The 23,411-nt window shown below is 35.7% G+C and overlaps 5 protein-coding genes across 5 annotated transcripts; all 5 read left to right on the forward strand.

Moving 5' to 3' along the window:
* The first annotated feature begins 555 nt into the window (after nucleotides 1-555).
* On the forward strand, nucleotides 556-2,368 carry LOC107021092 (60S ribosomal protein L34). Its single transcript, XM_015221685.2, has 4 exons — nucleotides 556-716; nucleotides 875-954; nucleotides 1,882-1,991; nucleotides 2,097-2,368. The coding sequence occupies exons 1-4, from the start codon at nucleotides 638-640 to the stop codon at nucleotides 2,188-2,190; spliced, it is 363 nt and encodes a 120-aa protein (XP_015077171.1). The 5' UTR covers nucleotides 556-637; the 3' UTR covers nucleotides 2,191-2,368.
* A 1,597-nt stretch (nucleotides 2,369-3,965) lies between these two features.
* Nucleotides 3,966-8,833, forward strand: LOC107022778 (probable methyltransferase PMT2). The gene is made up of 7 exons (XM_015223369.2): nucleotides 3,966-4,202; nucleotides 4,494-5,151; nucleotides 5,358-5,568; nucleotides 5,970-6,258; nucleotides 6,975-7,364; nucleotides 7,917-7,994; nucleotides 8,212-8,833. The coding sequence occupies exons 2-7, from the start codon at nucleotides 4,501-4,503 to the stop codon at nucleotides 8,438-8,440; spliced, it is 1,848 nt and encodes a 615-aa protein (XP_015078855.1). The 5' UTR covers nucleotides 3,966-4,202; nucleotides 4,494-4,500; the 3' UTR covers nucleotides 8,441-8,833.
* An 806-nt stretch (nucleotides 8,834-9,639) lies between these two features.
* Nucleotides 9,640-11,678, forward strand: LOC107021370 (protein PHYTOCHROME KINASE SUBSTRATE 3-like). Its single transcript, XM_015222016.2, has one exon. The coding sequence runs from the start codon at nucleotides 10,108-10,110 to the stop codon at nucleotides 11,518-11,520; it is 1,413 nt and encodes a 470-aa protein (XP_015077502.1). The 5' UTR covers nucleotides 9,640-10,107; the 3' UTR covers nucleotides 11,521-11,678.
* A 4,153-nt stretch (nucleotides 11,679-15,831) lies between these two features.
* LOC107021123 (NAP1-related protein 2-like) lies at nucleotides 15,832-21,004 on the forward strand. Its single transcript, XM_015221722.2, has 10 exons — nucleotides 15,832-16,044; nucleotides 17,104-17,226; nucleotides 17,312-17,362; nucleotides 17,540-17,611; nucleotides 17,712-17,825; nucleotides 17,914-17,975; nucleotides 18,691-18,772; nucleotides 18,913-18,969; nucleotides 19,071-19,115; nucleotides 20,774-21,004. Exons 1-10 carry the CDS (start codon nucleotides 15,934-15,936, stop codon nucleotides 20,840-20,842), a joined length of 786 nt encoding a protein of 261 aa, XP_015077208.1. The 5' UTR covers nucleotides 15,832-15,933; the 3' UTR covers nucleotides 20,843-21,004.
* Nucleotides 21,005-21,132: 128 nt separating this feature from the next.
* Nucleotides 21,133-23,153, forward strand: LOC107021122 (flavonol synthase/flavanone 3-hydroxylase-like). The gene is made up of 3 exons (XM_015221720.2): nucleotides 21,133-21,774; nucleotides 22,244-22,565; nucleotides 22,726-23,153. The coding sequence occupies exons 1-3, from the start codon at nucleotides 21,425-21,427 to the stop codon at nucleotides 22,996-22,998; spliced, it is 945 nt and encodes a 314-aa protein (XP_015077206.1). The 5' UTR covers nucleotides 21,133-21,424; the 3' UTR covers nucleotides 22,999-23,153.
* Nucleotides 23,154-23,411: the final 258 nt, after the last annotated feature.

The following is a 23,411-nucleotide window of genomic DNA, read 5'->3' on the forward strand; positions in this document are numbered from 1 at the left end:
ATAGTATTAATTAGGCTGCTATCAAGACAAATAATATTAAATTTGGTTGTGGCTGTGCTTTTGAGGATTATTGCAATTTGCAAGGGTACTTGTTCCTCATTCATTAGCATGGATATGGACATATATGTCAACCTCGGACGCCGCCATCCCTCTATAATGTTCCTTGTTCTCAAGCATAAATTTTCACACTATTAAATATTCAAAACCCGATTACACGAAATTATTGCTAACAAGAATAATATACAACATAAAGGTTCAAATAGAATTTCCAAACAAAATTTCAACTTATATCATGATTTCATATCGCATGATCAAACGGGCTTTTAGTGTTATTTAACCCAACAAGGAACATAAGTTGTCCAAATGAAACAAATCGCCAGTCTAATCATTTAGATGAACACATAATATTGGCCCATACAACCAATTGGGTTGGATTAGATTTCAGCCCAAAAGCGTAACTCTGGCCCAAATCTTTGTCAATCACAACCGTCTAAATATTTTTCTTAGTAGCCGTCAGATCTAGGGCAAATTCCCGATTAGGGTTTTTAAGTTTGTTATCTCAAAAGCCTGTACTTCCTCTTCCGTCCGAGCCTCAACCTAGAGAGAGAGTGAGAGAGTGTAAGAGAGAGGTTCAAAGATGGTGCAGAGACTCACTTACCGTAAGCGCCACAGCTATGCCACCAAATCCAACCAGCACCGCGTCGTCAAAACTCCTGGTACAAACATATCTTTTCTGTAGTTTGATTTGTGCTTATTCATTCAATTTGAAGTATAAATTAGTATTGCTATGAATAGATCAGAATGAGTGTAGACGATCGTAGCTTGTTTGGGATTGAGTCGTGGTTGATTTAACGGTTGATTGATTGGAATACAGGTGGGAAGTTGATTTATCAGACTACCAAGAAGAGGGCTAATGGTCCCAAGTGCCCTGTCACTGGAAAGAGGATTCAGGGGGTAATTTCATCTTTCTTTGTTTGCATTTCGTGATTCAATTGCATGAGCTTAATATTGTTTAATTTGATCAAAACTTTTTTTTTTATCTTTTCTGTTGCCAGTGATGTTCTTTGTATTAAGTTTTTGACATACTCAGTAGTAGAATTGTATCGACTGCATTTTGTTCACATGATTATGTATTCTCAGCAGCGACCCCTAGATCACTAAATGGAGCCTCATTTTACACTTTACCCAAAGTAGTGTTGTTTCTGTTGTATCAAATATTTAATTGGGTTTTGTTGTCTGAAATCTTATTTGTGGATGTATCAAATGCCTTTTGCAAGAATAGATTTTGGTTGTTAAATATATTCGACATGTTATTTTTCATTTTTAAGAATAGTTGTTTGATTTCTTTAACCAATTTCCAACTTAGATTGAAGCTAAAACATTTCTTCTGTTGTAGTATGAGCATGAATGTTCAGTCTAGGTGTGATATTTCATTTTTTATTTTGTCCACTATTAAGATAGTGTAGGTTTAGTTGCTCAATTCCATCCTTGTTATGCCCCTAACTAGGGTAGCTTGTAGCTTCTTCAAATTTTTCCATTAGATTGAGTAGAATTATGGTGTCTATGTGTATTTCTAATTTGTCTAAGGAATGACAAATTTACTTTGTTAATCATAAATAAGATTGCTATTCTTTCTGTAGAATTAGAGGCAGAGTGCTAGATCCATCAGCAGGGTCTTAATATTCAAAATTTGTCACTTGCTGGCTTCTTTTCTTGAATAGTTGTACGTGATGTTGGGTATTGCCTTAATTACTTTTTAGGACTGCTTATGGTCTAGTACCCGTTCTCCTTGTTCTTGGTGTTTAAAAATCTTATGTTATGGTAGTTAATTATCTAAGCATTTGGGGCTATTTTTAATCTTCAAGCTTTGCTGTCTTGCAGATTCCTCACCTGAGACCAGCTGAGTACAAGAGGTCCAGGTTGTCTAGGAACAGGAGGACTGTGAACCGTGCCTATGGTGGAGTATTGTCTGGAGGAGCAGTGAGGGAGAGGTTTGTTCTCTTAAATGCTTGTAGGCTTGTCCATGTTTGTCATATTTCTCCTTCATTGCCTTCTGTATCGAAATTTTTAATAATTGAATTATGCTTGGTTTGCAGGATTGTCCGTGCTTTCTTGGTGGAAGAGCAAAAAATTGTTAAGAAGGTTTTGAAGATCCAAAAAGCCAAAGAAAAGTTGGCAGCTAAGAGTTAAGCAGAGAGTTTAGAGGAACTTTCTTTTTATGTTTTGCTGAAATTTTGACATTCAAGTGTTTACTAGTTTTGTGCTACAAATTGACCTTATTGCTACAACAATTTAAGGCAGTTTTTTGCTTTAATTGCTTATATTTTGACTCCATTGCCATTCTATATAAGTTTGAGTTGTTTGTTTAGTCTTAATTTACCTTATATATCACACACAGGCTTCATGAATAGACGAAAATGTTTGTGGTTGGTCCTAAAGTCATTGATTGATGGAGGTCTTTCTCATGTTTGTTATTTTAATACTCACGGAGTCCACTCACTATATTCAATTTTAAAGAATACACACATTGCTTAACAGAGATATAAGTGCACTTTATATCTTTATTCCAGCTCCTCCAATTCCTTTTGCATTTCCTCGTATGTTTCTCTTGGGCTTCACCCCGCTAAAGAATGCATGCGAGAGGAAGTGCAAGAGAGATTAGAGGCGCATATACTAATTTGAAGGATGAGCTATTTTGGATTGGATATGTAAATTTTGGTTCGGATCGGATATGAAAATTTTGGTTTAGAGTCCTCATTTTTGGTTTGAAGTAACTACAGTCCAAATAAGCTCGCATGAGATTGAATTTTTTAATTTCAGTTTTAGATTAATCGGTTTGGATATAAAGAATACAAGTATAGTAATTTGTACTGCATAAAGTACGAATACAAAAAGGAGCAAAGAATTTCAATTCCATAGATAAGTGCAGGAAACTTCTGTCTTCGTTATGAATATTCAACCAGATGTGCTAGGTATAATTAATGGGAAAATTACGCAACATAGCTATAGTTTGCTATAATTATCACTCGCGATTAACATTATATATTAATTTCGTGGCCTGACTTCGAATTTGTATAATTAGTCATGTTTGTATATGTACAATTCGCCAGAATATACAAATACATATGTATAATATACAATTATTTAACCTATATACATATATAATTCACCTCTCTCCCACTCTCTGCCCTCTCTCGCTTGCCTTTCTCCTCCTTCTCCCAATCTCGCGCGCCTCTCTCCTCCCTCTCCCAATCTCGCTTGCCCTACAAATATATATGTTTGATATACAATTATATATATATACAATTCACCTCTCTCCCACTCTCTGCCCTCTCTCACTCGCCTCTCTCCTCCCTCTCTCGATATCGTTCGCCTCTCTCCCAATCTCTCTTGCCATATATACAAATACATATGTATAATATACAATTATCTAGCCAATATACATATACAATTCACCTTTCTCCCACTCTTTTTCCCCTCTCTCGCCTATCTCCTCTCTCTCCTAGTCTCGCTCGTCTCTTTCCTCCGTATAACATGTAGCTACAAATTGTCATTATCAAACTATAGCTATGAAGAGTAATTAATTATTTTTAAGTGGCTATATGTGAAAGTTTCCCTTAATTAATCCAATATTCCTATTCGAGGAGATTTGTATTTTTTTTTTAATTTATGTAATTTTTAACTGTGTAATTTTTATTTAAAAAATTCAAATAATCATATTTGAATTCATACAAACAAAAAATAAATAAATAGACAATTGGATACTTTTACTCTAATAAATAATTTTTTATACTATCAGGTTAAACAAACATTCATGTTAAATAAAGTAAATAACATATTAATTGAAATACACTATACATAGTGTAAAAAAATAATTTAATTAATTGACACTTAATAGGAATCCCTTGTTCGCGGGAAATTTGGTTTGTTCTTGTTGTTTAAAGCGTAATAATCGACAGAGCAATTCGTAAACGGTCAATCACAACAACATTCACTCTTCATCGTTGAAATCGTCGGATTTGGGTTTGTTCAATTCTCCCAAACTGCATTGGGATCCGTGCCAAAACAACTAATTTACTGTAATTTGTTCCACTTTAGGTCTTAAATAAAATAAACAACACCCCATTATATCCATTCTTCACACAAACAATGATTTGATCTAATCGGAACTAACTGCAACATTGCTGCTTTTCTGATATCCAGTACGGTTTCTTTTTATGCAAATATTTCATTTCATTTAAATTTGGATCACAGACCTCGTGTGAACACGAAATGTTTTAGTACATCAGACTACCTTGTTGTATAAGTGTTTTATATTTTCCTACTAGTTTTTCAAGATCAAATTGTGTATTATTAATTTTCAAAACCTTGAGTTATATGCTTTTGTTTGATGTGATTATTGTTTTAAGAGTTAAGTAACACATTTATTTCCTTTTGAGTATAGTTGATTGAGAATCATTTTATATGCTTCATCTTAGTCGTTTCAATTCCAGGTTGATCATGGCAACAAAAGGAAATCCAGGGGATAACAGAAATAAAAGCTTTTTACCATCATTACTTATCATAGCTGCACTTTGTTGTTTCTTCTATGTTCTTGGAGTGTGGAAAAGAAGTGGTTTTGGGAAGGGAGACAGCATAGCACTTGAAATAACAAAGAAGGCAGAGGACTGCGGTATCCTTCCTAATTTGGAGTATGAAACTCACCATGGGAATCAAAGCACCTCGTTCGATGATCCCAAGCAAGATGTCAAGGAGATTGAGCCATGTGGCGAGCAATACATTGATTATACACCATGTCATGATCAAATGCGAGCAATGACATTTCCTCGAGAAAATATGAACTATAGGGAGAGACATTGTCCTCCAGATGAAGAGAAGCTGCATTGTCTTATTCCAGCTCCAAAAGGATATGTCACTCCTTTTTCATGGCCAAAGAGTCGTGACTATGTACCTTTTGCGAATGCACCACATAAGAGCTTAACAGTTGAGAAGGCAGTGCAAAATTGGGTTCAATATGAAGGAGATGTATTTAGATTTCCAGGTGGTGGAACACAGTTCCCCAATGGGGCAGATGCATATATTGATCAACTTGCTTCTGTTATACCGATTGAAAATGGTACTGTAAGAACTGCATTGGATACCGGATGTGGGGTGAGTCAAAGCTTTCTACAATATCCTCCATTGCTCTATCTGTCTAGTGTTTTACTTCTTTTGAATGAAAACCTTACTAGTTGGAGTTCATGACGGTGAATGGTACTTTCTAAAATTTTGAATTAACTCCTTGGTTCTCCAAAGTGGTGTTTGACTGCGTACTAGTTTTGAATTTGAATGTTTGTGTATGATTTGTGATATCATAGGTTGCAAGTTGGGGTGCATACCTTTTCAAGAAGAATGTTCTAACCATGTCCTTCGCACCCAGAGACTCGCATGAAGCTCAAGTTCAATTTGCTTTGGAAAGAGGTGTACCAGCAGTTATTGGTGTACTTGGAACCATAAAATTGCCATATCCATCTAGAGCTTTTGATATGGCGCATTGTTCACGTTGTTTGATTCCTTGGGGTGCAAATGGTAAGGATCTGTCGTTTTGGAGATTTTTGTCCACTTGCAACTGCTAACTCCTTCTCTTGCAATAGTTGTTGAAAGGCAGGATAACATAACTGGCTTACTGCTCCTTCCATCCTCTACTAATCCATATAAACATCATCACTAATCTTGACCGAAGTTGCCTTGTGCTCATGATATTCTCCTTACTAATCTATATAAAAATCATCACTAATCTTGATCAAAGTTGCCTTGTGCTCATGATATTCTCATTATTAATCAATACACATTTTTAATTCTCATTTTGGTAATGTACCAAGTCGAATGAGCAAATTCAATATGGAGTGTCTGCACTGGTATAGAGTTAGAACACAAATGCTGTTTCTGTTTGTTGTTTGTTTCCTAACAAAATTCTACTTTCTCAACAGATGGATTGTACATGACGGAGGTAGACCGAGTGCTCAGACCAGGGGGCTACTGGGTACTTTCAGGTCCTCCCATCAACTGGCGGGTTAACTATCAAGCGTGGCAACGTCCCAAAGAAGAACTGGAGGAGGAACAGAGAAAGATTGAAGAAATGGCTGAACTTCTCTGCTGGGAAAAGAAGCATGAGAAAGGTGAGACTGCCATATGGAGAAAAAGAGTAAACAATGAGTACTGCAGGGAACGTGATTCTCGTATAACTCTTTGTGAATCCTCCAATGCAGCAAATGTCTGGTAAATTCTTGCACCTAATAATCTGTTATCTAACCGCATAGAGGAAGTTAAGTCAATCCCTCTATTTTCATCTTGAAAGATTCGGAAAAATAGAGATTTCCGAATTTCAAATAGCCATAGTGTAGGAGATTGTCTTCTTTCTTCCTTCTTGTTCAGTCAATGCATATATGAAGTTTCAAGTACTTGCTTTGTAATTCTAGTTACTTCAATTCACAGAATATTTTGAGTTATGCAGCAATTTGATTACATACATTTATGTGAATGTTGTTTCTTGCTGCCATGTTCTGGTCTTATATTGACAAGCATGTTTAATACTACCTGGAGTTGCTCATTATGGTTTGAATGTTAAAAACAACAATGCCTCAGTCCCAAACAAGTTTCGGCTATGTGAATCCTCACTGATCTTGTTACTCCATTAAAACTCATCTTATGCCAATATTTATGCATGGTCTGAATGTTCCATGCCAAATAATAATTTGATGTTCCTTTTCAGTAATTGTGAAGTATTAATTAGTGAATAATGTTGAAACCACAAAGATATCCGGAGAATGATTGTTCTATGAACAACATAAAATTCTTTATTACATTGAATTTCATAACATTCATTCACCAACATTTTAAGGTTTATATGGTCCCTTTGAGTAATGATATTTGTTTGTTTGAATAAGTTGATTGCCTTCATTACTTTATACTAAACAAATATCCTGGGGCTTCAGGTATAAGAAGATGGAGGCATGCATAACTCCTTATCCTGAGACAACTAATTCAGATGAAGTTGCGGGTGGGGGACTTAAGCCGTTTCCTGATAGACTTAATACTGTTCCTCCGAGAATAGCAAGTGGATCTGTTCCTGGATTTTCTGTTGAGTCATTCAAGGAGGACAACAAGTTATGGAAAAAACACGTGAATTCTTATAAGAGAGTTAATAAGATCCTCGACAGTGGGAGGTATAGAAATATAATGGATATGAATGCCGGCCTTGGAAGTTTTGCTGCAGCACTTGAATCACCCAAGTTATGGGTCATGAATGTTGTGCCAACTATAGCTGAGAAAGACACTCTTGGAGTTGTATATGAACGAGGCTTAATCGGCATATATCATGACTGGTAAAACTTTCGGAAACTACCTTTTTCACTGGACTCTAGCATCACTCCTACCTATTCTTTTCTTATCTTATTGATGATGGACTGTAGAAAATGAATATGTGAAAGTTTGATAATTCATTCAGGCTGATAGCTGAATTGCATATGAAAGATCTTCCAAAGCTTAAATTATTTAGTTCGATCAGTAACTTTTCAACGCAAAACTAGTTCGGTTTGGATGTATGAATCCTGTACTACTTCGCTCTTTCATTCCAACACTGATAAATAATTTGGCCTTCATAGCGAATTCCGGGTCCTCTAAAGCTGTATTTCAAGTAATATCAAATCATTTCTCCTACATTCAATTACATTGCCTCCAGTCAATTGCCACGCCATATAATGTTGGTAACCTAAGTTTTGAATTTTAATATAGAGATTTTATATCACATCTTGAATTTTTTGATTGCTTAAATTGCAACTTGATGCACTGACCCTTCTCTTCCCTCGTATGATTTGAATTTACTATCTTTCTGATGATGCAGTTTCTTATTTCATCTTCTTTCAAACTTTCATCAGGTGTGAAGCCTTCTCTACGTATCCTCGGACATATGATCTTATTCATGCAAATAGAGTTTTCAGCTTATACAAAGACAAGTAAGTTCTATATACTAATTCATGCATATGAAATATCTATATTGAAGGGAGATGATTGCCATATATTTTTGTTCCCTCTTTGAATCTAAGTCAATATCCACTCGGTATTTGTCACTGCTATTAGTTTCAGTGATGATAACAATAAGGAACGCCTAACCAATATGTGTTTCAAGTTTGACCTTATTAAAGTTGTTAATTGTACCATATGTAAATGCAGATGTAGTGTTGAAGACATTCTGCTTGAGATGGATAGGATTCTTCGACCAGAAGGTGCAGTCATATTGCGAGACCATGTAGATGTCCTCACCCAGGTGAAAAGAATCGCAAACGGTATGAGGTGGAACATAAAAATGGTGGATCATGAGGATGGTCCTCTGATCCCTGAAAAGGTGCTATTTGCTGTCAGAAAATATTGGGTTGTAGGTGATAACAACTCAACTGTTTGAGATTGAATAGCATCGTCTAGGCAGCATTTTGGCAGATAATCGTAAGGCAGTCAATACTGCAGTATTTCGTTCACTGGCGCAAGAGATATTGTTCTTTCACAACTGGAGCTCAGAACTGATGAACGAAGCAGAGAATTCTGATAATTCTCATGGTAACCATTTTTCATTTTCCATTTTTGGCGGTTGCAGATTAGAAGTATGAGTAGGTTATCATGGCTGGTTTATTTTCGTATAGCGCTTTCTTCCTATCATTGTTTATTATCGTTTATCATTATAGCAATTAATTCTTTAGTTCATTCACAGTTGTACCATATCTTTGCCAGCATGTTTTCTGTAATTCCAGCAGAGTAAATTGAGTTCTTATGGTAAAAGATCTAATCTCTTTTGATGTTATCGACTATTTTAAACTTTTTGTGCATTCATCTTTCATTTATTGATGACAAGACTAGAAATGGACCAAATGTAATTTTAGACTATGTTGCTCGGAATTTCCAAAAATGTTGTTGCACTGGTGTCAGATCCTCCAACAACACACTACTTTTGGAGTATCAATCCTACATGCACCCGTCAACATTTATGATGAGTCCTGAACAACATTGATTTTAGAGATAACAGAACAAAAAAGCACATGAGATTTATTCAATCAAATCCTTACAGTGGCTGGCCTGAGGGAGAGCCTTGCTGCAATGGTAAAGTGTACCATCGTGGCATCGTGTGATCAATAAGTCATGGGATCAAAGCCGTATTACCATTAGTGCAGAAAATTGTACAACTTATTGAGGGTTCATAATCGATTCTGCTAGATTGGTAAAGGAATACAGATGCAAGCAATTTTTTCTTCCATTTTTTGTTGCTGTACTTTGTAAGCTAACTTGACATATGTTTAACATAACAGCCAAAAGATAACACTCAACTTGTATTCTTGATACAACCAAAGAGCAGCCAAATGATACAACCAAAGAAATGGAATTTCAATGCATCAGAATTCATTATGATGTGAATGCTGGTGTCCTACTTTTGGGGCTCACTTGAATGAGTGGTGTAACTTTATTTTTGTTTTTCTGAGTTTTCTTTTGAACCCACTTCTTTTTCTGCCGCCAATTCCTAGACCCCGTTAGCATTTATTACATATTTAACATGGATTTATATCCATATTTTCTTATTGATATGGAAGATCTTATCATTGATCAAAAAACATCATAGTTACTGTAAAATCACTATTACATGTCATGTGAGAATTGGAAAGAAGTGACAAGACTGTCAAATATTATGCCTCTCAAAACATGTAGGATCCACCATCTTAAAGTTATCCAAGTTACAACCCCATAGGTTCCAAGAAAGAGCCAATTATAAAGGGCTGCTTGTAAAGAAACCAACTGAAAAAAAGAAAGCTTCTCTCATCTATAGTTTTCACAAGTCTATAAACTCCTTCCTATTTTATAGATTATGAGCTTTCTAATCTTTGTTATCTTTCATCTCTTGTTTGTGGTAAACTGTTTTTTTCTGAGTTTCGTTCTGTCCCTTCCTGTCTCAAAGGTTGTCATATAACTCTTTTACACTTGTAAAGATACTAACCCATAAAGCTCCTCCCAGAAATCGTTGCTTCTGGATCAAAACTCTCTTCAAAATTTTCATCAAACAACAGAAACCTGAAGCATTTCGTCTCCATGGAAGCCAATAATAATGTAACCAGCCTTCGCGTAGCATCATTTTCTTGTTACCTTAGCAACCCTGACGATCAGAGTTTTTTACATAAACTAGGAGGCTCTTATGAAGAGCCTTATCCTGCTGTTGTTTTACCACCTGAGAACCCCTTTTCTGTAAGAGCTACTAAGGCACCTACTAGTAAACCATCCTCAAATAACCCTCGAGACAACCTTGCCAATCTTCGCGTTGAGTCTTTCTCTTCTTATCTCAAGACTGATGAAGACAACTTTGCATTTAAGACCTCAGGTGCTGCTCCTGTTCAAGATCCTACTATTGCATTTGTTTTTTCTCAGCAAACTTTGGTTAGCACTCAGAAACACCAAGAAAGAACCAAGTTGAAAGATGGGGAACTAAGCATATTTGGAGCTGACAAGTATTTCAACAAGAAACTGGAATATGGAGCTGCCACTACATCTGTGGTGAAGTATGGCGGGCAGACGAACAACGGGATGGTGGATCTGCCCCACCCGAAACCCAGTTCCCGGACAGGAACTCCAAGCATTCATTCAGAAGCAAGCAGTTTTAACAGTCAAAGTGCACTGTTACAAAATCTTCCAAGAAACAGATATCAAACAAACCAGAAGAAGTCGACAGGAAGGAGATTTTTTGCCAGTTTTGGTTGCCCTGGACCTTGTTCAGGAAAAAAAGCAGTCCGTGTGGATCAAAGCTCGGAACCTGGACTTCCCCAGCCAGGATCACAACATTCAACAGGTCATTTTGCATTAAGTTCTGGCACGGCTTCTGTGGACAAGAAATTGAGAGTAGTCAAAAAACATTTGGATGGTCAAGATCAAACCATCGAAGAGCAAAGAAAATCGATAGAAGTGTTTGGCTCCGGAAAAATGAGACAAGGAGACATAGCAGTAAATTTAGAAAGGAAACTCTCCATGTTAACTTGGGACGCCATTCCTAAAGCCCAAAACCTCCCTCGTACAACCATAGGAAGCAGTACAGTTTGCGATGACATTGCTAGTGATGCTAGCTCTGATTTATTCGAAATTGAGAATATATCTAGCAGTGGATATGGACTCATGAATTCACAAACTAGCGATTATGTTCCTGGCTGCATGTCTCCAACAACTCAGTATGCACCAAGTGAGGCCAGTATCGAGTGGAGTGTTATCACAGACAGTGCTGCTGGTTACTCATCAGTCATCTCAGATTATGATTCAAAGAGAATTAGCATTAGTGGTAATGCAATTCCAAGAAATGCAGCATGTACAAACACCAAAACCAATAAGAATGCAGTCAGCAAAGAAGATCAAAAAGCCCGTCAAGGCGGGCTTTTAGGTTGCAAGAGTCACAAAGCAGTAAGTGTGGTTGAAACTGTATACAAGACTGGTGAGAACACAAAACATCATCAGCGCGGTTGATCGAGATGATTAGCCCCTAATCCAGTATCTTCATGTTAAATAAGAGTGTTGAAATAAATGGTTAAGTTGAAACTTTAGGAGTTTGTAATATCTTAGTAATGAATTTGTATTTTACTTATCTCTCTACAGAATAATATTAGTTTTATTATTTTAGCTAATTTGTCTTCCACTTAACTGCTATGCACCTACTACTAATTATTCTTGTTATCAAACAAAGCTTTATATCATGACTTATCTTTTCTTGCCAAGAAAAGACACAGCAGCCTAAATACAAGAAAGTAAAAAGAATTCTTTCAGTGAGAGGCAACAAAGGCCCAGTTTAGAGTATATTTTTTTAAAAAAATTGTCACCTGAGGCCACCCTTGTCTAAAGAAAAAAGGTATCTTGGTTGTATATATTTCCTTTTTTATGTGTGTTCACCTGATACTATAGTTGGTACATCCAATTTGATCATCTAATGCAACTAAAGCGACTTTTTTCTAGACAGGTTTGCCTTACTTATGACGAGCAGTGGCGGAGCCACCTTTGTCCAAGGGGGTGCCAAACGAGCTAGTGTCATTTGACAAATTACCCGGTGTAGATATGTACTAATTTGTTATTATGCATATTTACTAATGAAAAACCTGACTCCACCACTATGTACGAATAAGTAAATTCAGATCCAATAGTTGTCATGCGGCAATGTGAAAAAACTTCTTCCCTACCTAAACAGAAACTGAGATACACCTCTGGACGTACTACACAATATATATACGTGACAGTAAGTAACTATTTAGTGGAATAGTCAAAGTGCATCCAAGTTGATTCAATCACCACCGTTGTTAAGTCCATCTAAATACATAAATTTGTCCCTGAATTTTGTGTTTCAAAAAACATACAATCGCATTATGTTTCTAGCTAAATATTGGTTCTAGTAGTTGAATAAAAAGGAGTGTCATAAACAATAACCATATTAGACAAAACAAGTACAAAAGTTAAGCGTTGACACGTACCATTCTGGGACATTAAATTAAAAAAGTTTAGAGTTTCAATTGTCCTATTTATAAAACACAATTCCTTAGGTTCTCGACAGGAATCACGTGTTCAATCAGTTGAGGAATCCAAAAGAACTGTTGAAGAAGGTGAGCTTTGATATTTTGAAGTATGAATTTTATTAGTATATATATATGGATTAATGTAGAATATGAGTTTTTAATAATTTGGAGGACTAAAAGGGAATGACAAAACCACATGTAGCCTAAATGTGTTGGGTACCAACATTCAATTTTGTGCCCATTCAATAACTAAGATGGGGTTGTCTTAGTTCTCTTCTCTCACTTTCACCCAAACAATCCTTTAGGCTAAAAAATCTGGTTAGGAATAAACCAAACAAGGAGATACTTGTGTTTGAGTAACTTAGGTTCGCATGATACACACATTTGAACTCGATCATGGCGTAGCCTAGAGAAACCTCAGTGAGGACTCTGAGTCCCTAAGGGGTTGTATGTGATGCTCACGAGGGCGTGCAAGTCACACCTAAAAGGACTAATTAATAGGCTTCTAGGTTGACAAGTTTATGAAAAAAGGGTGTATACGATCCATTAATTTGGTGAATCAGTGAGAGCTTTATAAGACATAGAAAAAATTCACGCACGATCTAATTTGACTCAGGCTAGAAAAAAGAAACTATTATTGATGATGGAGAAGCTAAGGTAACTACCATATGGAGCCATGTGGTTTATTTTCAACAAAGTTATAAAGAAGATGGTGAAAGCGCTAGGCCGTAATTGCATGAACAAGACATCAAACTAAATATTCATTCTCAAAAGATTGTCACCATTCTTTTCCTGCAACTACTTGGATTTGCTCAAGGTGTCAACTAGTGTATAGCATTCATGATAATCTGACCAATAATTAAAGGCGTTTTCAGAGATGGAGTCGGAATTTAAAACTTAATAATTAAATTAACTATCAAATTAATATTTATAATAATGTGTTGACAGAAATGGTAAGTTTGGCGTGAACCACATGTTATCATGTAGATCCGCCCCGAATGCCCTAGCACTAATAATTTCTACTCGATTGGTAGCAATAGGAGTGTCAAATAAACGAATTGGAATGAAATTGAACAAGTTAAAGAGTTAATAAATGAGTTTAACCTAAAATCAATCCAAAAATTACTTGAGTTTAAATAGATGGGCTTAAAATGGATTGAGTCATGACCCGTCCAATTTGACCTAATTTTAATTTTTCAAACGGTCCATATTACTTACCCCACCTCTTACTCAGATCCACCCTTTAGGTCTGACTCACAATCCCGACCCCTGCTTGATCCAAGACCTAAGACCTAACCTTGACCTGATCCTTACTCGAAACCCAAGACACGAGCCTCAACCCTCGACATCAACCTTGAACCAACACTCGAGACACTAGTCTTATGTCCATACCATGACCCGAGACTCAAAATCCGACCCTGGCCCAGACTCAAACCTTGACTTTGACCCAAAGTTCGAGACATGAGCCTAACTCAAGACACAACCTTGATCTGAGACTCTAGACTCGATTTTGACTCACTGCTTGAGATCAAACCCTGACTCGGGACTCAAGACTCGACCTTGATCCTAAACCCAACCCCAATCAGAGATCGTATCCTAACTCGGTATCCAAGACTCCACTTTGACTCAGAACTCAAAACCCGACCCCAACCCGAACTTTGACCCAAAAATCGAGAACCAAACCTCGACCTAGAATTGGGACCTGACCCTGACTTGTGACCAAAGTACTGGGACCCAAATCTTAACCCATTAAAAAAATCAAAGTAAATCTCAAGAATAAATCCAAATTAAAGTAAATCTTAAAAATATACCATAATTGTTCTAATATTGAAGATCACTTCCAATATGAATGATGTTAGGGTGAGCTAAAATTAGCCTAATATGAAATTATCTTATGTCAACCTCTTAAAATATTGAGCGGTTTAGAGAGGCCATCACATTTTGGGCCATATAACGGCCCTATTGTAGCATTAATGAATTTGTAGGCCTACTATTGGAATGTTTTGCACAAAAAGGACCACTAGAAGTTGGATATCAATGTCGTAGTTAAGGTTTGAGGATGACTGACATACGAGTCGATTTCGACAACGTATGCTTTAAATGTATTTCTTTGTCGTTCACTATTTCACTTTTTATTTTAATTAAATAAATCGATATAGATTTTAACTAAAAATGTAGCACAATTTTTTTTTTTAAAAAAAAGATTATTAGGTTAAAATTACCTACAGGCTACAATGTTAGTCTAAGTAAATAAGTAACTTTGCTATAACAAGAGAGTGCATGTATACAAAAGTAAACCAAGAAACTAGTGATATGTGGTGTGATGATATATAAATGGTTAAAATTATGAGATGTTGATATTGAACTATCTTTAGAAAAAAATTAAATGCTACTATACTATAGTTTATCTCCGTCAATAATTAATTGTAAGCATCCTTGTCAAAAAAAGATATGATAAGATTTTACTTTAATTTTATCCTCTTTTAATACTATTCTTCAGAACATCATCGAAAGGGACCTTAGCCTTTGGGCCTTAAATTCTTTATCCAGTCCATTCATTCCAGTAACAAGCAATATAAGCCCAAAGAGAAAAGATTGTTGGGCCAAATTCTGCCAAGTGAAATGATTTTTGGTTTTTTCTATTTTAATCAAAGGAAAGGGTTTATATATACCTCAATTTTATCGTTTAAAATTGATATATAAAAGTGATTCACATATATTATTACTGCTACAAAAGTGGTTCACTTTTAGAGCTGATAAGCCACTCTAACTTTTTCTTATTATTAGTTTATGAAAAAAATTAACAAACACACAAAGAAGCAAGGAATTTTAAATTTTGAAATTTATTTTTATCAAACTAACATTGTTAATTATAAGTTGAATAATATTATAAGAAAAATATATATTTTTCTAATTTTCAGGATGATCCAATGATTTGAGTTTGGAACTTTTATATTGAAGGTCGCATATCTGAAACTCCTTGCCTTGCAAAAGCAATGAGTTTATCTTCTGTATCGAGCTTTATACCTGTGAGCACTGACTACGAATTTCCTTTTTCTAAATAAATAAATATATTTAAGCTTTTTTTTTTCTGTAAAAAAAAAGTTATTATAGTCAAAGTCATCAGTAAAGTAATTTTTAACTTTTTAGTAGTAATAATTCCACTTATATATTGCCACACATTATACGTGTCAAAGTCCAAGCTTATGATAAAAAACACAAATGCTTATGTGTCGTTTATTTATTGGGTGTGAAAAACCCTAAAACCCTTAATATATTGTGTCTCAAAGGGACAGGTTATTGCCGTTTAGGGTTTAAGCAAAATCAAGAAAATCAGTTAAGCAGCTCTGTAACTCAGCTGGGAAAAAGGCAAAAAATAATGGTGGTTGACAAAGGGAAGAAGCAGAAAGTGGAAGAGGAAAACTACATTGATGAAAAGCTCATTTTTTCCATTGAAAAATTGCAAGAAATACAAGACGACCTTGACAAGGTAAATTCTATCTTCCTTACTGTCAAAACAATAAATCATGGAAATATTTGAGTTCTTGTTATTCCAATATTTGGGTAATTTTTCATTTACAAGGATTTATCTAAAACTGGAAATATCTTCAAGTAAAGATTCAATTTTTATGGTAAAGAATTAGGTATTAGTTAATTATGGCTTGGAGGCGGATCCAGGATTTGAAGTTTATGGGGTTCCCAGCGATCTCAATAAATTAATACTGTAAGGTGTCTAATAGGATTCGAGCAAATTAGGGGTCGGCTTAGATTTAGCAGCGTCAATTTCTGCCAGTGAACCGAGCACTTGCTTTGTTATTGGTTCCCAACAAATATTTTTTAGTGTCTGCGCAAAATTCACTGGGTTTGCGGAAGCCCCACCTACCCCTGCATCCATCCCTGTTATCGCTAGGTAGTGCGTTGAACAGTTGATCTCAATGCAGAGCAGGTTGTTCGAGTGGAAAGTCTCTTTCTTTTCTTCTTTGGGTGGCTGGGTTTGGAGTTCTTGAAATATGTTGTTTATAAAATGTGCCAGAATATTGCTGATGGATATTGAAGGTCCGCGTAGCTGACTCTATGATCGACTAATCATTCTATGATGAAAATAGAATAACTGCCAATTTTGTGTTATTTTTGGGACATAGTTGTTCGATGATAGTCTATGTCTTCAATTTAATTTGTTGCAGCTTGGCACTCCTTAATTTTCCCATTTCCATTGTTAAGATTAAGCTTTTAATGCATCGACATCCTTGTATGTATTCTAACATTGCTCCAAAACTTGTCTGGTTTCTCCATGTATCTGACAATGAGAATATGGTTCCTTGTTTTAAGTGTCCACATAAACTGGGTATCACTGGCAGTGTTGCAGTGTTCGAAAATTTTCATCTGTATACTGAAAGCTTAATCATTTGGCAAACTATCAACTTTTACTGGTTCACAATAACTAGCTTGGATCAATTTGCTAAAAGTTTTTCTTCTGCTGTTTAACTGTAAGATAAGATGGGATGCCCTTGGTTTTACATGTTAACCGATATATCAATTTTGCTGGCAGATCAATGAGAAAGCAAGTGAGGAAGTGTTGGAAATAGAACAGAAGTACAACAAGATCCGCAAGCCTGTTTATGATAAGCGGAATGATATCATTAACTCTATTTCTGACTTCTGGTTGACTGCTGTTAGTGGCCCCATCCTGATCCTTTGTTCTCTCTATATTCTGGAATTCTGAAGATTATTTTACACTATATCTCATTTGCTTGCAGTTTTTGAGTCATCCTGTTCTTGGCGACCTTCTAACTGAAGAGGACCAAAAGGTTTGATTCTAATTCGTTGCATATAAACTTCTGAAGCAAACCATTACTGTTTCTCTAATGTTGACACCTGCTCAATTAGCAAAGAGTCTCTCATCTATACCCTGTCTAAGTACAGTTCGAATGGCTGCGTTCGTTCTGATCTGAAACTCATAATGTTACTGCCTTCTTTCTTGCTAGATTTTCAAATTCTTAAGTTCTATTGAAGTGGAAGACTCGAAAGATGTGAAATTTGGTTACTCAATCACGTTTGTGAGTTCATTACTCTCTTGATGATGAAATTAATTTAGTACATTAGACTCTTGTGTTTGCTGAGATGTAGAATGCTAATGACTCCTCGTCTTCCTCACAGAACTTTAAGCCCAATCCTTTCTTTGAAAATTCAAAGCTCTCAAAGACCTATACCTTCCTTGAAGATGGACCTACAAAAATCACAGCTACACCAATAAAATGGAAAGAAGGCAAGGTGAGTCGATAATTTCCTACTTGACAAATGTTACACATCTTTATCTTATCCGTTTCCTCTCACTATATATGTTATTTGGCTTTTGAAGGGCATTCCTAACGGCGTTGCTCAGGAGAAGAAAGGAAACAAGCGATCCCATGCTGAAGAGAGGTCAGCTTACAGATCTAGCATTTCTTAGGACTTCTAATTTTCTATAACAAGTCTGTCAACTTGCAACTGATATATTGTTGGAACCTTGGTTTGTACAAGAGAAAAGTAGGTTTGCTCACACATTAAGCCAGGTTATGATCTCTACCTTAGGAACACAGATTCTGGTACAGCACATTTACTTACTAAATCTCACGTATAACTGGCTCATTTTAGTTTGATCTTTGAAATAACATACCAACCCCTAATTGCCTGCTGCAATGTATTTACTTTACGAAGAGTCGAGTGCGGAATATATTGGTCCATCCATCACAAAAAGAAATGGCAGGATTATAGTTAATGATTCAAATCACTCATGATTTCTGACAAAAAGAAATGACAGAATTACGTAAGAGCATAATAACTTTTTATAATATAAATGTTTTGGAAAAATTCTTTCTTCAGAAAACCTATTTGAGTTCCCAAATAGTAATAGTGCAAAATATGGCAGTTAATGCAGCCTTGTTGAAACTATTTTACAACTCTGTGCACTCACTAAGTTTTTGGTCTACAACATTCTGTGAATATCCTCATAAAGTCACAAATACTTGGTACTTAGTTGGTACAGAGACTGATACATGCTCGATGCTTTGTCCTCTGCATTCTTAATTTAAGCTGTACTGCTAAGTGTCATGTTTATGGTCATCCTATCTCAGTTGCTTTTCACTTGTCTTTACAGCTTCTTCACCTGGTTCAGTGAAGTCAATAAAAAAGATGATAGTGATGATGATGAAAATGAGGTTCTGGAGATTCAGGATGAGGTAAAATCTAATTCTTCGGCAATTAATTAAGATTTTTATTTCCCTTCTTTTTGGATGGGAGAAGGGGAGCTTATTTAGGTGTTCTGTTGCATAAAGCTTTTTTTATTTTCAAACTTATACCTTTGTTTTCTGGTTTCCAGGTTGCTGAAATAATCAAGGATGACTTGTGGCCAAACCCTTTAACTTATTTTACCAATGTTAGTTCCATACTGCATCTCTTGTTTCCTTGATCTGTTAATCAAGACTTAGTCGTGCACTTTTAACTAGATAACATTATCTGAGATTTACTAAACCACAGGAACCTGATGAAGAAGATTTTGAGGGTGATGAAGGTGGTGATGAGGTAAAGCAACATTCGTGCTAATAGTTGTCATAAATTGTGCACATCATTTGCTAAATTAAGTCATACTTAGTCATCTGTGGTTCTAATATGTCCTCCTTTTGGGCTTTACATTTATTTCTTTCCTAGGCCCACATGGTATGAGGGTGAAAGGGCACTATTGGAAAAAGTTTCTAATTTCTAAGTGCGGCTTTAGTAACTTTAGTTGTAGAATTTAAGTGTTTGGCCCTGCTTGGTTGTGGCCTTTGTTGATTTTACTGGCGTTTAAGTCGATTTGTTGTCATTGTGAGTTAGTTGCTTTTGTTGACTTCAGAATTACATAGTGGCTATGTAGTTTAATGGTTTTCTTAAATACTAGGGATAATTTTGTTCCTACCCACCCTCCCTCACTATCACGTCAAGTAGAAAGAGTCTACTCAAGTTTGTAGGTAGTTTCTTCAAGAACTTTCCTTCTTTTATGTATGTCTAATAGAAGCACATACTGTCAGCATTTGGTAGTTAACAGTTTCAAAGGTCCTTCCAAGTGACTGATATGATTTTACTAAAATCATAGAGCTGCAACGCTGTAAAATCCTATAGAACATAGAACCTCCTTCATAACTTTCTGCAAGAAATATAGTTCTTTGTGTTTGTGTTGCTTCAGTTTTTAGGTGTTTATCCGACATTTCCATCTTAGTTTTCATGGCAACTTTTTGCTGCTGTATTGTGGGTTAAACCAAAACTTCGTCTACCTTGCATTTTGATGAGATGTTGGTGGATATCAAGTCGGGTGTAATAGAAGGCGGAGTTGAGACATGTGAGGGAGAAAAGGGAAGGTATGGTGAAGGAAGTCCTAGATTGAAGCCTCAAAAAGATGCCATCTTTAAAAGCATCATAAAGGGGGCATAGGGGATTCTTCTATACTTGTAAATACATTTGTGTCAGTACCTTGTTGGTGCTATTCGATGAGAACACGTTAACTTAGTATTAATCAAATGCATAATATAAGGAAGAGGATGAAACCATAGCTTTTGGTTTTATCTTCCAGGATGGTATTGGTTGGGTACTCTGCCTTTCAGAAGATCAAAGTTATCTTTGTTTTTGAAAACAATAAAGTATATATTCTAACAAAGAAATTGTGCTTATTTTCTTACTTTCATCCCTTGGGCCTAGGGAGAGAAGTCGTTTTGGTGGATCGACCTTTTTTGTTTAGGATAAGAGGTTGGAGTGGGTCTTACTGCTGTTTCACTTTCCTAGCCAAATGGAGGTAAAAGTGGACATGTATGACTCCATCAAGAGTTGGGATTTTCACCGCAGGAAAGAGGAAAGCCTGCTTTGGTTTTAAACTTCGATTTCCAATTCTACCAAACAACATGAGGAGGAAGACATGCAATTACGTGCAAGTGCCCCTATCTCTTCTTACCTTTCCTCTGCTGTTCCTCAACTTAAATATTTGGCATTTGACTTGTATTCTGGATACAATGCAGAGATGTTTTATGGTGTAAAACTTGTTAATTGGGTCTTTTACTGCATGCTCATCATTACTTTTGGAAGATGATAGTACAGTTCTTGATTTTTTAAATTATAATGTCAAAATAAATTGTGTATATGATGCAAAATGAAAGATGTTCTGTTCTGTCTTTATATGGTTTGGTTGATTTGATTTGAATTCCTATATGCAGGGCGAAGACTCTGAAGATGAAGGTGATGAGGAGGAAGAGGAAGACGACGAAGATGAAGATGACAAATGAACTGTTAATGGACCTCATGTTTGATTTGATTTTTCTTCTTCAACGTTTCAATCATCATAGTTGGTATCTGTAAAGAAGCTTAATATTGCAGAAAAATCGAATTATATATAGTGGTGACTTCTTTTTTACTACAAAATGAACTTTTTCTTATTCATTCTTTAACCTTTACTTTCAATCTTTTTTATTTTCAAGTACATGATTCTTTCTATGCAAAAAGGAAAAGACAGGGGTTACTCATCTCGTTGACATACTGGTAAATTGTCAGCTCACATATTTGGCCGGCACCAACAAGGTCATATATTTCCTTTAAATATTCACTTGATTCCAAATTCATGGTAGGTGGAAACACAATACTTTATTGTGAAAATGATGATGCCAACACAGTTTGTAGTGACTAAAATATTATTGTTTCTCGTTTGTTGATAATAAGTATAATAATGTTAAAACAAAATTTCAGATTAACTTTATCGTTTGATCTGGTGTATTAGTTAATCCTGAGATTATTTTATTCCACCTTTTGTATACTTCTTCCGTCCATGATCAATATCATCGAGCAACCAAACCAAGTTGACACTAAAACAAATGGCAAAAGTACCGACTGTAGATTTGAGTCCATTTTTGAGAGAAGGATATGAAGATGAAAAGAGAAAAACTGTGGATACAATTAGTAAAGCCTGTTGTGAGTATGGTTTTTTCCAAATTGTGAATCATGGTGTACCCCTTGATCTCACTAGTCAAGCTGTAAAGGTGTCAAAGTCTTTCTTTGAATCTCCAAATGAAGCCAAACTCAAATGTTCTCCACTGCCTAATGTACCTGTTCCTGCAGGCTATAACAAGAAGCCTAATCCTTCTTATGAGTTCAGTGAATTCCTTATTATGCTTCCACCTGGTTCTGACTTCAATATCTTCCCAGACAATCCTCCTGAGTTTCGGTATGAGCATAATCTTTAGCTTTCGTTTATACTTCCTAGGTGAATCTAGAATGATATAGGGCTCAACTGAATCTATTGCTTTCAACTTGAATTATGTATATGTACATAAAGAAAAAGTTTGAAATGTGTGTGTATAACAAATTGGATTCTTTTTTTATCATTTAAGCATATTTAATCAGATTGTTTAGCTATACAATTTCACCTTAGGTAGAGGTAAGGTCTGTGTACACCCCACCCTCTCTAGACCCTACTTGTGAGATTATACTGGATATGTTGTTGTTTTTATCGTTTATCTTACATATCTAATGCTTCTTTTCCCATTTGATCTTGATAAACACATATCAGCATGATGCATTTAGTCCTTCAATTGTCATGCAGAGGAATAAACTTTGGTGTTTCATATCTTGTGCTAGTTTTGCAAGTGGAACAATATCATCTATTTATATGATGAGTTTCTTTAACATTTCAGAGAGGTGATGGAAGAGTTATTCTCCCAATTCATGAAGATAAGTATGGTTATCGAAAGAATCCTAAGTGAATGTCTAGGGCTTCCTCCCCGTGTTCTTAAAGAATTCAACAACGACAGAAGCTGGGATTTCCTCATTGCTATGTTTTACTTGCCGGCAACAGAAAAAGAAAGGATAGGGGCAAATCCACATAAAGATCTCAGTTGCTTCACAATTGTTTTACAAAATGAAGTTGCAGGCCTGGAGGTTGAAAAGGACGGCGAATGGATCCTAATAGCTCCACAACCAGGTGCCCTAGTTGTCAACATTGGTGATGCTCTTCAGGTAAATAAATGTATTTGTGTGAAAAAGTTAGTCCTCAAAAAACAATTGAGTGGCAGCTAGCTCATCATAGAACAATAAAAATCAATAGTTAGCTATAGAGGCGGATCCAGGAAGTTTATTTTTGTAATGGAATGAATTCTGATTGTTACAACATGAACAGGTCCTTACGAATGATAAATTCAAGAGTCCACGCCATAGAGTGGTGAGACCAAATGGAAGATCAAGGAATTCATTCGCGTTCTTCCACAATTTATCAGGGGATAAGTGGATTCAACCACTGCCTCAGTTCACAAAAGAGATTGCAGAACCACCAAAATACAGGCCATTCTTGTATAAAGAGTATCTACAGAAAAGAAGAGAAAGCAAGTCTAAGCACATTACCAGAATCGAAGATGAGATTACCATATCGCATTATGCAATCCCTGAAGAGTGATTTTAGACAATAAAAAAGGTAATGGCTTGTAACTTGTAAGACACTAAGTCATGATCTCGCGATTTTCACAATAGACTTATCTCCCCTGATTTAATTAAAAGGCACATTGAATCAAGAATATTGAGATTTTTAAATAGTAAACCCCTTGATGGAAACATGAGTAAAGTTATATTAAAGCTAACATGCTTATTTTACTAGTCTTGAAAAGGGAAAAACAGAATATGCTTATTGATACTATATGTCCATCACATGTAAAGAATATTTGCTTGTGTGGGATAATATAAATCAACGAAATGGAGTTTTTGCTCTCCATAGATTTTAGTAGTGTAGCTTATGAATTTCATTGTACAAAAAAAAAGAAGAAATGTATAGAATATGATAGACTCAAGTCAGGTAAAAAGTTATTTAAAGCC

Source organism: Solanum pennellii, chromosome 6 (assembly GCF_001406875.1).
Source record: "Solanum pennellii chromosome 6, SPENNV200".
Classification (NCBI taxonomy): domain Eukaryota; kingdom Viridiplantae; phylum Streptophyta; class Magnoliopsida; order Solanales; family Solanaceae; genus Solanum; species Solanum pennellii.